At 37.3% G+C, this 16,581-nt stretch overlaps 1 protein-coding gene across 3 annotated transcripts in view; it reads right to left on the bottom strand.

Moving 5' to 3' along the window:
* The window catches only part of LRBA (LPS responsive beige-like anchor protein), a 364,153-nt gene that overhangs the window by 305,375 nt on the left and 42,197 nt on the right, over positions 1-16,581 (bottom strand). For all 3 annotated transcript variants that reach the window (XM_066186497.1, XM_066186498.1, XM_066186496.1), the window contains 15 exons: positions 15,213-15,334; positions 14,981-15,107; positions 14,079-14,198; positions 13,632-13,778; positions 12,585-12,782; positions 11,925-12,058; positions 10,565-10,673; positions 10,300-10,452; positions 9,520-9,688; positions 8,028-8,107; positions 5,898-5,960; positions 3,998-4,095; positions 1,732-1,824; positions 835-943; positions 214-295 (listed from right to left, as the gene is read on the bottom strand). In XM_066186497.1, coding sequence (XP_066042594.1) covers positions 214-295; positions 835-943; positions 1,732-1,824; positions 3,998-4,095; positions 5,898-5,960; positions 8,028-8,107; positions 9,520-9,688; positions 10,300-10,452; positions 10,565-10,673; positions 11,925-12,058; positions 12,585-12,782; positions 13,632-13,778; positions 14,079-14,198; positions 14,981-15,107; positions 15,213-15,334 — 1,804 coding nt within the window. The remainder of the gene's footprint in view (positions 1-213; positions 296-834; positions 944-1,731; positions 1,825-3,997; positions 4,096-5,897; positions 5,961-8,027; positions 8,108-9,519; positions 9,689-10,299; positions 10,453-10,564; positions 10,674-11,924; positions 12,059-12,584; positions 12,783-13,631; positions 13,779-14,078; positions 14,199-14,980; positions 15,108-15,212; positions 15,335-16,581) is intronic.

Below are 16,581 nucleotides of genomic sequence, written 5' to 3'. Positions count from 1 at the left end.
ACAGACACATAAAATGTCTTTCAAAGAGCTATAGAGACATACGTTGTATATAACTCCAACTAAATAAAAGTTATCTATCTTTTAGAGTGAAAAAAAAAAGTCAAACTGAGATTAGAAGACTGGTAGATGTAATTAAGAAGCTTTTTCACTGGTGGGGTTCTTTCAAAGCAGACTTTTCTTAAGGTAGCACTTAAAAATGTGCATCATTCTTACGAGGATTTTGTATCTTCACCGTTGAATCTGGGTCAGGATGTTGTTTATGTATTACTTGAGTGCAAATCTGTTCAGTCAGAATCTAGCAAGAAAGAAGAAGATGCCGTATCAATGTACATGAAGACACAGCTCACTGAAAAATAGTTGGATGCGGCACAATCACCATCATTCTAAAAGTCACCCCAAACAATCCCTACTAACTTTCTTGGTAATTTATTTCATCCTGTTTCTAAAATCCTATAAGCTATTTTATTTTTTTTTTATTTCTCTCTTAAGTGCATACTGTTATTTAAAATACACTGGAAGATGAATGAGAATCTAACCAAAGCAATTATCCTAAGGCAAGATCATTGCTATAATAAAATTCCACATCTACATGAGCATCTGCTTGAGGCATGCAGGTTACTCATTAGCTAGAATTGTTCATAATGAGGATAACCAAGTTAAGGAGGGGGTAAATCCAAAGCAGTGAGCTTTGAGGGGGAAAAAAGCAGCATTCAGCTGCATCACACTAAGGTTTAATGTCATCTGGAACACATCAGCACAAATATGTAAGCAATTTTCTAACAATGTCTTACAAGTAATTAGAAAGATTGGATCCTAACTACAGTGCATGACTACCTCAAACAGGACATTGTATGTGGTCATGGTGAATAAGCTTGTCTGAAGCATCAGCCTTTCAGCCAACAAAGAGAACAATCCGTGTCCAAGCATGACTTCAGCTTTTCTCCTAAAATGGTAGAGAAAGATAAAATAAACTCACGCATTCCATTTGCTTTAGGGGAAAAAACGTTTAAAAAAAGATGTGCCTCAAGAAATACAAAATCACTGGGAAGATATTTTTCTTGTTTGTTCCTTAAGTCTTTCACTTTTGGTGAAGGAAAAGGGGAAGTGTTCAGATTCTGAAAGGACAAATAAGCCACCTTTCTTCCATAAATGAGGCCCACTCACTCATGGGCCCAAAAAGCTGAAACACAGCCTTGGGGATTTCTTGATAAACACTAAGGAAAGGACACCTTTGCCCTCATCTCGCTCAAAAATGCAACCATGGACAGCAATCTCAACAGGAGATAACCGTCACAGTCAACTCGAGACATGTTAAACCTTGTTCTCAGTAACATGGGATTCCAACTCACCAGTCTAATGCTTACTATTGATTTCACTGGAAAAGAGACACTTTAAAAAGCAGGAGGCCATACTGGAAGTAACTATTCAATCAGCTTGATAAGGAAGTGATAATGCCTGGACACCAGCTGCCAGCAACAAGCAATTCCACCATATCAAAAATACATTCCTGACAAATGGACTAAGGGGTAGGTGAAGAAGAGTAGCTCCCATTCAGTGAAGCGTGTTTAGTGATCAACCTCCAATACAGCTTTTCCCCCTTTACAGACAAATCTGTGTATATACACCCAATAATTTATACCCAAAATACAGCATAGAAAGTCTGTGTCACAACCTACCTTCACTCCTTCCTTTCTTGGGAGGTTTAGTTTTAAGACCCAAATCAGTACTTACTTTGGAGCAAGATGCTTTAAGAAATATCCCATCACTTTCAGAGCTTGCACCCTGATGCCTTCACTTTGTGATGCTAAAAGCTTGTAGACAACCCTAAGTGGAGAAAACACATTGGTCTTCTGTCAATGTGAAGAATAACAAATGCAGGGGTTTGGTCCTCGTAAACCTCCCATAAAAACTCAAGACATCTAAATGTATTTATCAGTTACATCCAATTTCTTTCATCACTTACTTTTTAGACAGTCAAGTACTATGGGCCACATCATTATCTGATTCTAGCTGGACTGTGATTCATAGTATCAACAGATCTTTAAATCTATGAAATAAGATTTAACTTATCTACATGGGCTACAAAGCTCTCTTTGAGAAAAGAAAGTATTCATTGCCAAATGTTCCAAGAAAGCACATTGGAACAGAAGGCACAGTACTTATGCTTTACCATAAATAAGTTATGATAAAATTTTTTGAAGAAATTTGGATCATTTCACTAGGGGGAAGGAAAAAGACCTACCTCATTTAAACAATCTTGGAGAGCCTTTCCAAAACTATTCCATGTTACAACACGGCATTTTAGATCTGCAAGTTTTAAAGAGCTCAAGGATTTCAAGTTTTTAGGCCTTATCTATACATAACTGAGCACTCATCAAGAGTTACGTACTTTTATTTTTATATACCCAAAAATAATTTGCAGGACACCTGAACTAAGACAAAAAAAAAAAAAAATTCTATCCCAGAAACCAGAATTAAAGGTAAAACCTAAGGGTGATTAAAAAACAGTTACATATAAAAAATAATTTATCCTGGAGAATGCTGCAACCACACAAACTACAGAAGGAAACAAGCAAACCTATGATGCACTGGCCATTCAAGCAATAGAATCCATTCCTCTGCTTTCCTTTACAGAACACTATCAGGGTTTCCTAATTGTAGAGGGACGAAGCATTTCCTTTCTTCTTCCCACCCCAGATTGGTTACTTTAACATTTTTAATTTCAAGAGAATTCCAAATATTTATAAAGCTTTGGAAAATTATTTTCAAATTTCAAGATTATCATGTCCTAATTGCAAAAAGTAGATGTATCAAGAAGCATACAAAGAATCCATTAAGTGACTGGAGACAATACCAGAACAAGGAGTAGAACAAATGAGACAGGAAAACAAAGTGATTTCTCACTGTGGACTCACTATTCATGCTGACTTGCTCATATATTTGGTAACAAAAAAGAAAGCACCTACTGCTAGTTGTTAAATAAAACCAAATGTACTGCATTGGAGACCCAACTTGACATTCAAATACTTTATTATTTAGAGGCTTTATTAGTTTCCCATACGTAATACATTACCATACAAAGGAAATCAAATCTGATGAAATGGTAAAAAAAAATAAAAATAAAAACCAGTCTAGCACTAAAAGGGGAGAAAACAATTACAAACAGGCCTGAATGCAGTCTCTTGAGAAAGGGCAATTGGAAAAAATGTAAGTATAAACAGGGGTTAACCAACAGGTCCAACCAAATGTATGAAATGAGACTCTGCCTTTACACAGTGAGAAAATTACTATTCCCGACATCCTTCTAGGAATTGTTCTTACATTGTTTGCCTGTACCAATTTTTCCCCCACTATGTTCAAGCATGTCTCCTGTTAAATTAGAAAAGTTCAATACTGTGACCACCCTCTGAGCGCCAAAAGACAGAATCAGAGTCATAATTGAACTCCTCTAGTAGACTTTCTATTTGTACAAGTAGAATTTGCTACTTTCCCTACTTTTCTCTCACGATAGTGCCAAACACTTTTTTTTCTTTTTGTTGGGAAAAAGATTGCAAACAGTGCATAGCACAAAGTGCTACTTTTAAACAAGTAAGTTTTTCTGGAAAAGTCCCACCGGGGAAAAAAAAAAAAGGGGGAAGAAAACTAACAAGGATCAGAAGACATCTGAATCAATTTTTGTCAGCCCCTTCCCAGTTCTACAACATCTGTCAGAATGGGGGGCTGAAGACAGAGCACCAGTAGATGAAGACATCAATGCACAGACTGAAATGGATCACCCCCTGTTGAAGTGTGACTGACAGCTTGGAAACATTAAAAAAAAACACCTCGTTGACAATAAATCCAACAGCACCTCTTGTCAAAATGAACACCTGGACCCAAAAATCTCCCAAGATGAGGAGTCTATGACTGCAACGCACACACTGATGAGAACCGTCCAGATTTCTTGGGAATTCTTGCAAGCAACACTATGGTCAAAACACTCAAAATCCAAACTTACTGTAATCCATTCCTCTGATCAAATGCAGGGATCATAGAACCAGGATGCTCTGACATCAGAGCAACCAGCAACTGCAAGACATCCATTAGATTGTCATCCTGTTGGATAAAAGTTACAAATTTGAATTCACAACACATAACACTAAAACATTGTTTTGGCTAAAAGAATCATCACAAAATATTTCAAAAGTATGTGCAAATCATTTTGGCCAGGGTCAGAAGAACTACAGCTCTAAAAGGCAAGTGCAGGAGAAAACATTATGAAAAATATACTTGATTGTTTAGGGTGAAAAGTGATTTATCAGTGTCTGGGATGTAAGGATTTGACAGGCAATGGAAATTTAGACTATGTTACTTCCTTCCACACATGTGCTCCTCTGTTTGTGTATTTGTATTGTATGTGCACGTGTATTTCCCAATCCTTTCCTGCACAGGAGCTACAAATCAACTGCTGCACATTTTCTGGGGCACAGGGTGGTGTTTAATGAAAAGTTTCTACTCAGAAATGTTCAAACCATGAGGGAAAAAATACTAGCACCTGCCTCAGACAATATTTAAAATGGGTAATTCAAGCTACTTAGTAAAGTTGTCCATACTTTCAGTCCAGAGCACTCTAAGCTATAGATCATTAATTTGTTCCACATTCATTGTAACTAAAAATAACCTAAGAAATAACAAAATGCAACTGTCTTTTACTCTGTAGTATTAAAATGAAAGTTTATTTTTAAAAGAAAAAGAGCCCACAAATAAAACACTGTCCAGCACTTTTGAACAAATACTCTGATTCTTTACTCTAGAGTATTTTGAACAAATATTCTAATACTCTATTAAAAAATCAGTTTTACATCCTCCAGAACAACTCTGTTCACCTGATGATATCATCAGCTGACATTACAGACACTATCACTATTCAGCCATATGGGAAGGCTAAATTTTACTTTTTTTGTTGATGTTTTTCTGAATTCACAGTTAGATTGTGGGATTCAGAATTCATGGATCTTTTACACTTCAGTATGCAAACTGCTAAGATATTTAAAACATCACATCCTCATCTGAAGGCTAAAGAAAGCTTCTGCTATTTTAGTTCACCCTTAGATATTACCAAGAGTCTTATTTTTTACTTCTCCACATAAAGTAAAATTGCTTGACTATGGTACTACCAAATAGTAGTAATCAGCACAGAGAATAAAAGGAAAATATAGGTGTAAGCAAAATCTAAAAAAAAAAAATCAAAAATCTATACTGCTTGAAATGAAGTTCAATTAATTCCTTATTTTACCCATTTCAAGCACCCTTACAGAGATGAGATCAGTTAGATTTATGTCCCCATTTCCTTTGTCTTTGATGTTGCATCTGGCATAAAGTGCCTTTTCCTGGTGCTAAAATATGAAGATGCAGATGCATCAGTGGTAACCAACATTTTCTCCCAATTAAGTTTATATGTTTTTCTTAGATGCCATTAACATACATCTTTATTTTTTAAATGCATGTTTTCAATTTTATTGCTTTATTTAAGAAGCAAAATAAAAAGGAGAGGAAAAAACAAAACAAAAAAATATTACTTAGGCAGCCTAAAACAAGGTTTTGACTTTTTTTAAAGTCAGTCTCACCATCTGTTTTTCTGCTTGGTAAATTGGTTTGTAGAACAACATAAGAAACTGTTTTGACTTACTGGCTTAATGAACTTCAATCTAACATTGAACATAGTGCTTAAATCACTGCAAGAATATTGGTGTACCAGCACACTACTCTAAAGAATTGGACAATGTTTGCTACTTCCTCTGCAGAGCCATCTTGTGGCATAAAGGAGGTTATAGTTGAAATTATTCAAACATTTGGTGGTCACAAACAGCACTAGTGTGCCACTCTTCATAAACACATCCCCCAAATTAAAAAATTACCTCATGTATAGTGAGCAGGTAATTGAGGATAGCCTGCAGTTCATCTTCTTTTATTCCACAGTCCTTTAAAAACAAATAGGTTTTAAGTATCACCTTTCAAGTACAGAATGCTGTTTCCAAAACAAGCATTGTTACAATAAATGTTTATATCACAAAGCAAGTACCACACAAGAAATTTGCTTTCACATGATCCTGTAATAGCTTTGTAGTTGCAAGGTGGCTTCTCTGACCCCAAAAGCACCCACAGAATGCCATAAAAGTGGTTTAAGGCAATTTCAACACAGGCATAAAAACAAGATAAATAGCAATATAGTATATGAAATTGGTAGAGTAATACGTGTTAATTGATACAGTCAATTTGAACTGAAAGTCTCCTGTTAATAGAAGAATTAAATTAAGATAGCATAAAGGACTCTAAAGCAGGTCTGGAAGTTTTATTACAAGTCTCTTACCTATACCCATATCTGCATGTTTGCTTCTTATTTTCCACTAGAGAAGCCCATCTTCCGTTGCTATCAACTTTGAAGAAATCTCAGTCATTTATGGCATGTATGCTAGCAATACCTTGTGGTATTTTTTGTGAAAATAAAATAGAAACCAACAGTTTCTAAGAACAAGATGAGGGTAGGCAAATGCAGATTTCTCCACTTCTGGGGCTTTTATTTTTTTAAAGCACGCCTTCCATTTCCCAGAAAGATTTTGTACCACTATGTACAAATAGAAAACTTGCTAAAGGATCAGCCTCAACCTTTTTCAACAGATGTTCTATTTATTGTTGTGCTGGTTTTGGTTGGGGTAGAATTTATTTACAGGAGCCAGCACACAGCTATAGTTTGGATTTGTGATGGAAACGGCGTTGATAATACAGGGATGGTTTTTTTACTGCTGAGCAGAGCTCACACAGAGCCAGAGCCTTTTCTGCTTTCCACAGTGCAAGGAATGTGGAGGTGCCTAGAAGGAGATCCAGCTGGGACAAGTGACCCCAACTGACCAACGGGATATTCCTGAACACGTGACATCATGGCCAGGATATCAAGTGAGGGGAAGGAAGAGGAAGGGAGGACATTTGGAGTGATGGTGTCTGTCTTCCCAAGAAACCATTACTCATGATGGGGCCCTGCTCTCCTGGAGATGGCTGGTCAGCTGCCTGCCCATGGCAAAGCAGGGAATCAACTCCTTGTTTTGCTTTCCTTGTGTGTGTGGCTTTTGCTTTCCCTGTTAAACTATCTTTATCTCTACTCACAACAAGCTTTTGCTCTCATGACTCTCTCCCTGATCCCACTGCTGAGGGAGTAAGCAAGTGGCAGTGTGGTACTTGGTTCCCAGCTGAGGTTAAACCATTAATAATCTGGTGAAATTCTACCCAAAATTGTCCAAGTTATAAATCTCTGACAGACATTTGAAAAAAAAAAAACACTAAGAATGAATCTAAAACTTAGTGACAGTGTTTTAGAGTTTGATAAGTATAATGTCCCTGTTACTTCAATTGCAGATTATCCAATTTAGAGAAAGAGTCAAGGGCAGAGCTTTTCTGGTAGTTACTGCTACATGCAGAGCTCATTGGTCCATTAGCAACACAGGGAAAGAGTGGAAAAGTGAGGTAGATTCAAAGATAAAAAAAGTCAGTCCACAGAAAAGAGAAAAGAGACCAAAACTGATGATAGGAGAGGGTCATGAAGAGCCTACAAGCACTAGAGCTGCTGAATTCCAATATTCCTCTAATGTCCAAGAAACAGTTGTAAAACTTATTGATAGAGTCTTTCTTATCCCACTCTGTCCCACCGACCCACAGCATACAATATCAAATGTTTCTCTTTAGTCTTTAGGCACTTATGATGTAGCTGATACTGTTCATGTTAAAAAACAAAAACCAAGAAATAAATACTTATTTCCCCAAAGGTAAATGTTTCTAAGCTAATAACAGCTCCACTTCTGATAAAAACAGCTCAGAAGGGTGAAAAAATGCATGTTTGGCACTGCTGTCCATGGCAAGAGGCCCAACAAAAAGCAGCACCTTTCACAGCTTTTCTGTCTATTTACTATCAGAAAATTCAGTATGTTTAAAGCATTTTAGGCATTTCTTTATGAAAGGAAACTCAAATGTCCTACCATAATTTGAAGCTATCCTACCTTCATCACTAGTTGCTTAATGAACATCAACAAAAATGCTCGCAGGGATAAAATCTCCTTCTGAGTAGGCCGTGGACCATCTACGAAAGAAAAGTAGATATATAAAATACTAATTAACAGCTGTTATTAGCATAGACTGCATTTTCACAAAAAGAAACATAAAAGGCATTTTCTGGGTGAAGAAGGCACAATTCTAAGTCTTCTCACTCTCTATTTCAGGTCACAAAACAGTACTGTGTTTTTTCACTCTTTATTAGCAAAATGTCTAATCAGTGAGGTTCCACTAAGGCTTCATCTAAATTCTGATGATTTTAACATTTCCCTGTAGTGCTATGAACTAACTTTATGTCAGAATTTCCAGATTTCAAATTTTTGCAGTTTACAGGTTTTTTTAAAGCTCTGCCACACAGCTCAAAGAAAGAGCTACGTGCCATTATTATACACTGGCTAAGCCCACAAAAACCAATCTTGCACTGCTATGTATGAAGAATACCTTGAAAGACATGACTTAATTGGTTAACTCAAAGTCCAAAAGGACTGGCTTCTGCCATCTCTGCCTAAAGCAGACTTTCAAAGAAACATTTTAAATACTCCAACACTCAGGAGTTCCCAGGAGAGGCAAGGTTAAAAAAACAGGTGCAACCAAGTGTCAAAGCCAAGTAAAAGCTTTGGTACAGAAAGCAAATGAACTGTTGCAAACACATTTTGGGGGATAGTTTTTACATCTGCCTGAAGGGTCACAGTTCTCATGATCTTGATCATCACAGAAAAGCAAACCATCTAGAGAATGAAAGTGATCATATGAGTCTGGTTTCATAAAGCATAGGCCCACAGGCATATTTGGTTTAAGAACAGCTATTTTCAGTATAAGCCAGCCTAGTCAAAATAAGCCATTAAACTGCATTACTCAGACTATCCTACTCATCCACTTGCCTCAGGCTCAATAAATGACTTACAAAACTAAGCAAATCCATGAGAGACTAAAAAGAAAAGAGAAAACATGCATGCTTTGCTTCTTGAAGGATGAAAAATACTACAAAGCAATCCTTACAGCCCTCTAACAGGAAGGGCTGGTCATTTTGAGAAGTTGGTGGCAGGAAGTCAGACACATTTAGAGAGCATTCATTCCCATCTCCTGCTTCTCTCTCTGAAATTCCAAAAATTACAGAGAAAGACCATATACCCAGGCACAGTACCACAGTTCCAAGATCCTACCATTTCTCTGATCACTTCTGTCTAGTATCAGTTCACACAGGTGTCTGATGGCAAATGATACGACTTCTAAAGCAAGTTTCCTATAGGTTGTGAAAAAAATCTTTAAAGGACAAAAGCACATTGCTCACACCGTTCCAGCCGAACTGAACTCACCCCAATGAAGGGTAATTATTTCCAAAGAACTGATGGTTCCATTCTAATCATTGTACACAAAACTTTATTAAAACAAACATCAGACTGTGAGGGGGAAAAAGAACCAATATATATAGGTACATACCTATGCCCTTGGGAGTTATCCCACTGCGATCCTGAGGGTTCACCACCCAGTAATAATACTTGAGGGTGTGCATGACCAAAAGAACTGTCCCAACGCGTCGGATTGCTCCATAAATGTTAACGGTGGCAATGAACTCAGTAGACAGGTACGTGTACAGGGTCAGCTGAACCTACACCACCAGTCAGGAAACCAAAAATCATCACACCTCAATTGCAGCACGTCAGACAACTGAATTCTTATGTTTCATCTATCAAAATGTCTTAAAGAAAGAGATTATCTCTGCATAGCTTAGTCGTAAAACCCCTGCAAACTGATGAAAAGATTCATTCTATTTCTGAAACTGTACAGTGCTGGTAAGAAGGTTTCAGATGGCAAGTTGTGATTAAAGTTGTTCACAGCTAGAGAACAGAAATTCACCAAAACAAAAATAGTGACTTTCAATTTATATCAAGACTTAAAATCTGACAACCAAGATAATTGCCTCTTCAAAAATTGCTGAGTTTTTCCTAACTAACCCATCCAAACCCATCCCTTCCCAGTCTGGGTCAAAAGTCAAATCTGTTCTGCAGAACGCTGCACATTTCCTAACTCCCAGAAAACCCGGGGAGTCTGCAAAACTTGACAACTATATGCAGCAAAGCAGAGCCTGAAGACAATTCCTGGATGATTTCTGCTGTGGAGCCAGAACCCCAAATTCCTTGGAGTCAATTCAGCTTAGTTTCAACACCCCCAAATCAATACATCGTAAGATATCTCATTGATAAGAAAAAGCAATTTTACCTGTGCTGGGATATGAATCCATATTGCAGGATTCAGGAGAACATGATCACACAGCTGCTTCAGCAGGGGCACCCCATTGTGTAAATTGCTCAGGTATTTCGAGAAGGCAAGGCAAAGTTCTAGCACAGCTCTGGTAACGTGGGCTTTGGAAGACTGCAAAAGAAGATCTGCTTAAGGAGAGCCCTGCAACAGGCTAAAAAAAGTATTCCATTCAAAAAAAAAACATTCAACATTAATGTAAGACATGAAGGAAGATTTACCTTACCTTTTCTAGGCTGTATCCTATCACAAGGAAGCCTTTACAGGAAAGCATCTGCTCTTGCATAGCAATAGAATTCTTTAACAACTCCATGATGAATGCCAGTAAAGTAGAACTGGAAAACATGTTTAGTAAACAAAAACGTGTCAAAGGGTTACAACAAGACAAAGTATTTCCAAATTAACACTCCCACCACACAACCCAGAGACACATGTTACATAAATGTTTAATTCAGAACTTTTTAAACAAAAAGCAAGACTAAATTTTGAAAGTATGCTTCAAAAAACTTCTTGATTTTGTTAATGCTTTTCTAACTTGAAATTCTGGATTTTGAGATAACCATACAAAAGCAAAATCCTTCTGAATTCTGGCAAAAAGGCAACAGTTAAGTTTGTACTTCTCTCTGCTTCATGTTCCAATTACGAACTTCTGCAAGATCAGTTACTATTGCCATTCTACTTCTTAAGCTATCAGATGAGCAGATATTTTTCTAGACACAGCTTTGCTGTTGTGCTGCTGCCAGAAGGAATATTCCTGTCAAGGCACTAGTTCCTGTGGATCAAGACTAACCAGTTGAAAACCCCTGCATTGCTGGGCCACTTGGCAACTCCATCAAATCCCTGACTTAGCACACAGACGCCCAAGTCTGAGCCAGCTCGGGAGACATCCAGACACAAACAGATGGGCTGAAGGAATATTGTGACCATCCCTTCTAAGCAACAATATGGATACAGATCATCTTTAAACAGCCATGAAACTACAAATGCAATGATTCAGAGCAAATTACACCAGAATTCTAAAAAGCAATCTCTTTGCTTTTACTGCTGCTCTTTAATTTAGGAGATCTGGAGCTCCACCAGCTTCTGTGTCTGGGTGTTCAGAAGTTGGATGAAGTTGAAACAGCTCAAACCAGAGGAAAAGCCTAGCAGCAACACTAAGTAACAGTATCTTCTAAAAATCTGAAGGCTAAAAAAAAAAAAAAAAAAAAAAAAAAAAAATAAGTTCCAAGCAATGACTTCATGTAGCTGAAAAATTCAACCTTCTCAGAGTTTCAAGCCTTCCCCAGTGAATTCTCTCCCTGACAGGAACAAGCCTAAGAGAATTATCTATAATTCTGCTACACCAAAAAAAAAAAAATTGTCAAGTATAAAATATGTGTACATTTTGATTCTCTATGAGCTTTCACAGAACACTTGGTGCAAACAAGTACATCACTTTGAGGTCCTGCCTGTAACCTTTTTGTTGTTAGACATAATTCACTGCTGCACAAGACAAAGCAAACTACTCTGCCACTTGATAAAGCAATAGGTAATCTCCTTTACTTCACAGGCACAAAGCCCAGGACACTGCAAGTACATGCACTCACCAAACAGTTGTGTCAATGTGGTCTGAGGAATATTGCCTATAGTCCAACTGTGCAAAGAGAGGGAAAAGCACCTGAACTCCTCCAATGGAGTGCAGGGCACTTTGGATGGAGTGCGTCAAGACTGCTTTCACATCCTGACAAAGAACAGACAAGAAATACTGAAACCTCCTTCAGAAACTGATAGAAAGTTCATTAAAACTGCTTTTAATTTCTTCAATATAAAAACTGTATTATTACCAAATAAAAAGAAATAGCAAGAAGAATCAACGGGCTGCCATGGTCACACTAAATGCCCTGTATGCTTGACCTACTGCTCTAAATACAGATACTTTTAGATACAGGTCTACAGTGTAGATCCTCATGTGAATCTACAGGAGGTAGCACTCAAAGCACAGGGAAGAAAAGGGTTTCATATCAACAGGACAAAAGGATGGGAGATAGGGAACATCTGCAGGGAGTGAACATGTCAGAAGTGAGGAAGAATGAATTTTTTTCAAAGCTAGCACAGCCTTTGTATTTATTCATGTAATAATAATTTTTAGGGTTCTTTTCCTGTCAAGAATCAGGGACAGGCCAACCCAAAAAAACCCAACCTACACAATTCCATATCAAAATCCCTATAAAACAGGATTTTAGGTTGATATGAAAATGTTGATTTACCTGCAGCATGAGGGCATGTGGTGAGTGAACAAAAATAGAAGGGTTATCCTTAGGGGATGACTCTAGACACAGCTGTGCATCTGTAGCCCTTGGATTGTACATAAAAGCAATAGCACTGGAGAGTTTGCCATCATATAGCAACAATTTGTGATGTTCATCGAGGAAGAGATCACTTTCTGCCTTGAACTTGAACGTTCCCTGGATTGGGAAGCAGGGTTGAGGAAGGAAAGGAGAAAAAAATAGATTAAGCACACTGAAGACACAGATCAGAACAACTACTGCAAAAAATGATTAAAATATTGCTTCTTTAATTAAGCCGAATTTCATAAAGAAAGGTTCTCAAAAGAACCAAAGACTCCTAAGACTCAAAGTCAATGTCACAGCATTAAAATGGCAGAATTTTATTGGTGCCTGAAGAGTGTCATTGCCAGGATGGTGGGTAATGTAAAAGAACCACATCAGCCTGGAAACAGCAGGACTGTCAGCAATGTTCACTCAGAAGGAACTAATAATTGAGGAGCAGATAGAAAACGAACCATCTTTTTTAGCACATGTTTGTACAGCTGCTGGGGAATAACAGCCTTCAATTAGTGCCCCTCAGGCTATGACAAAACAAATAATAAATCATTGCAACAAAACTAACCCTCAGCACTGACTTCACACATTAAAAAAACCCCACTAGCACGAGCAACTATGAAGCCACATTGGTAAAACAAATGCATCATAACTGATCTAAAGTTTTCAGCTGCAATGAAAAAGTGAACCCAGTCTGAGATAACAGTTGTGTTCTCCCTCTCCCAGCCACCAACATGGAAATTTTAAGAAGCAAACAGTAGCACCCTTCTTGTTTTACAAGAAATCAAGAAACTGAACTAATGTTTACTTGTAAGGCCATACATAGGCTTACAAAAGAAACGTGGAAGAGTTGAATAAAAATATTACATTGTAAGATCATTTTTTTAGGACACAGAGGTGTCGCAACATTCTTAACACCTACCATAAAGAGCCTTGGCATAATTAAACTTAGGAAAGTTAATTCTAAGGTACCTTATAACCCAGGCCAAGCTGATAAATGGCAAAGATCTGAGCAGCATTGAGAGCCTCACTAAAAAGGTAAACAGATGTCATCTGCCCACAAAACACTCGATTGGCATCTGCTGTTTCTGAAGAACCCAGGAAACACTTGTCAAATGTCTGAAAACAGAAAACAGAACCCAGTAACAGGGTTTAATCCATGCTACACAAGCAAATCATGCACAAAATATGCATTTCATCAGGGAATATGCTTACATAAGTACTCAGCAGAAACAAGTATTAAGTTCTGAGATGCATAAAACCACAATTTATTCCTCTACCAAAAAAGTTACCATTTTAATTTCAACTTTTTTAAAAAATACACAAAATAGGGGAGGTTTGTGAAAGGAATGGCAAAGAATATCTATGCAATGGATCAAGATGACCAGCTATAGACATGAGTGTGCAGGGATTACTCACATCACTGGTGTTGACAAACCACGTTATCTCCCCATAGGACGCCAGTTCTCCGTTCACGTAACACCGGAGCTCGCTGTTCTTCCAGCGGTTATAGATGTGCACTATAGTCACCATGTACCACTAAGCAACAATAAAAAACAATTGATATAACTCTAGAAACACTTGGGAGCAGCTTAAGCATTCAAGTGGGGCTTGGAAGAACAAATTCAACTCTTTATGTGAATTAAATTAAGACTGAAAGATGTATTTTAAGTAGAAAAGATTAATAAGTCACTGGTGAGTTTTCTTGCATTGCTATGTCAAAGGATAATATGCTATGTTTTCCACACAGGAGCTCAAAAGGTATTTATGGCATATAACTCCAAAAATCTTTATAACAATGCTGAACCAAATTTGCACTGAAACTAGTCTGTAAAGAAGCTCTAAACTAGTTTGCTATTAGCATGATGAACTACTACAAATGCCATTCCAAAGAGCAAGGATGGCTCCAGACTAATGCCTCTCAAAGGCTGTGCATGTCAAATATCACAAACAGAATCCATATTTACAGCAAGGGATTACTGATAAGGAATTCCTGAGGAGGCCTGTTCTCCCACAAGATGTTTACGCCAGTTGTTCCAGAAATGTTAGCAGGATATCTAAGTGAAAAAGGGAACATTCAACATCACACAACACTACCTAATAGGCAAGTCAGCCTTGAACACCAGTAATAAAATCAACTCATGCTTTAGTTGGAAAATTAAAAAGAAATAAGAGTTCAGAACACAACTTTGTTTTGCTCATTCCAGTGTAACCGTTTTTCTACAGAAAGATAAGATTAATTAATAACTACAACACAGACTCTCAGGCTACAATTTTAGATTAATGAAACATGTTTGAAAGATTTTATTATTTTCACTCACCTTTTGTGGCTTGAAATCAAATTTTACACAGTGCTGGAAACCTTTTCCCTTTGATTTTATGGACGTTACAATCAAGCAGCCTCCAACAAAGTGAGCAGAATAACCAAGTCCTTTGTTTGTTCGAAAACTGACAAATCAGAACAAAGTCAGCACATGCACAGATGGATGCAGAAATCATTGAACAATTAATAGAAACTGAACACCAGCAATATCAGCTTTACATAATACTCACCAATATAAATAAGGCTTATCCTTATCCACATTAATATTATTTACAGGATCCATTCTTAGCCAAGTGTGGAAAGTAAATCCATTCTGGTATGGCCACTTGGCTATAGGAGGTAAGGCAATAGCCTGAAGAAAGCAAAAAGTTATTCATGTAGAAAGATCAACACAATAGTAAAAGTGTGCAGCTTAAGATACGCTCTACAAATATATGCTGATAAACAGAGACCCACGGCAAATGTATACAGTTCCTCTATACTAAAGAAAAAAACCTGGCCTAGCTTCCGTTCTCTTTGTACTCGATTGTTACAATATTTAATTAACCTAAATATTTAATAACTGACCTTTACACCTCGAAAAAGATTATTAATAGTAACCTATGCTTCAAAATTTAAATGCTTTAGTGAAAGCCTCATGGAATAACAACTTCTCAAAATGCAAATTCAGATCAGTTTGGTTTTATGGTAACCTGACAGAATAATCAGTTCCATTTTCACTTAGTGTTGGTGTTCGGAAAAATAACTGATCACGAAGGGAAAGCTGGCCACATTTCACTTAATAAATTATTTTCTCTCCTGAAATTCATATCTATGCAGGCTTCCAGCGAGAATAACACAGAATTACAAACTTCCTCCAAAGAAACATAATACAATCTCTACCAGACAAAATCTTCATATCAAACACTGTGTTTTTAGTGCAAAGCCCTTGAGTTACAAACCGTGTGGCAGAACCCTTTGTTTCAAACAGCTGGGGTTTATTTTTTGGAGCTTTTCAGTTGACTGCGTTTTTTTAACACTACTATTAACTTTCTGCTGGTGTGCAGCCCAGATTCACAATACACATTTCAGTTAAGATTGCCATAACCTGTGATCAAAGATGCCGCCTAGATGATCAATACCAATGAATGAAATAATAAACAACTCAAGTGTCTCCAGACTTGTTATGATGTTCCCATGCTCCATTCAGCTACTCCTGTCCACACAAAATGCTATAAATCCTTCTGTATGCCAGTTAACTAACCAGTCTCCACATCTTTGCACCCAGCTCTTGGGAACTGGTAGCACAGTATCACTTGACTTAACTCACAATAGATCTCAGAGTAACTACAGCAAATACTTAATTTCTTAAACTTCTTAATTTAAATACATCTAAAAACACCTACATAAAGGTTACTGAGGCACCCCAATCTCATAAAATATGGTTCAAGCATTCAACATAATTAACAGAAGTTAAATACAAACCAGAAGTTAAATAGAAAACCATGAATAACCAAAATGAACACAAATATGCCTGTGCACTGCCAAGTTCTGTTGCATGTGATAAAACTGCAGGAGCACTTTTCTAGTAGTCTGCATTTTTCAGTCTCCAAAGTTCTC

Source organism: Chamaea fasciata, unplaced genomic scaffold, assembly GCF_029207755.1.
Source record: "Chamaea fasciata isolate MVZ Bird 193981 ecotype frontalis unplaced genomic scaffold, bChaFas1.0.hap1 SCAF_6, whole genome shotgun sequence".
In the NCBI taxonomy this organism is placed as follows: domain Eukaryota; kingdom Metazoa; phylum Chordata; class Aves; order Passeriformes; family Sylviidae; genus Chamaea; species Chamaea fasciata.
This window is presented reverse-complemented; position numbering and strand designations above follow the sequence as displayed.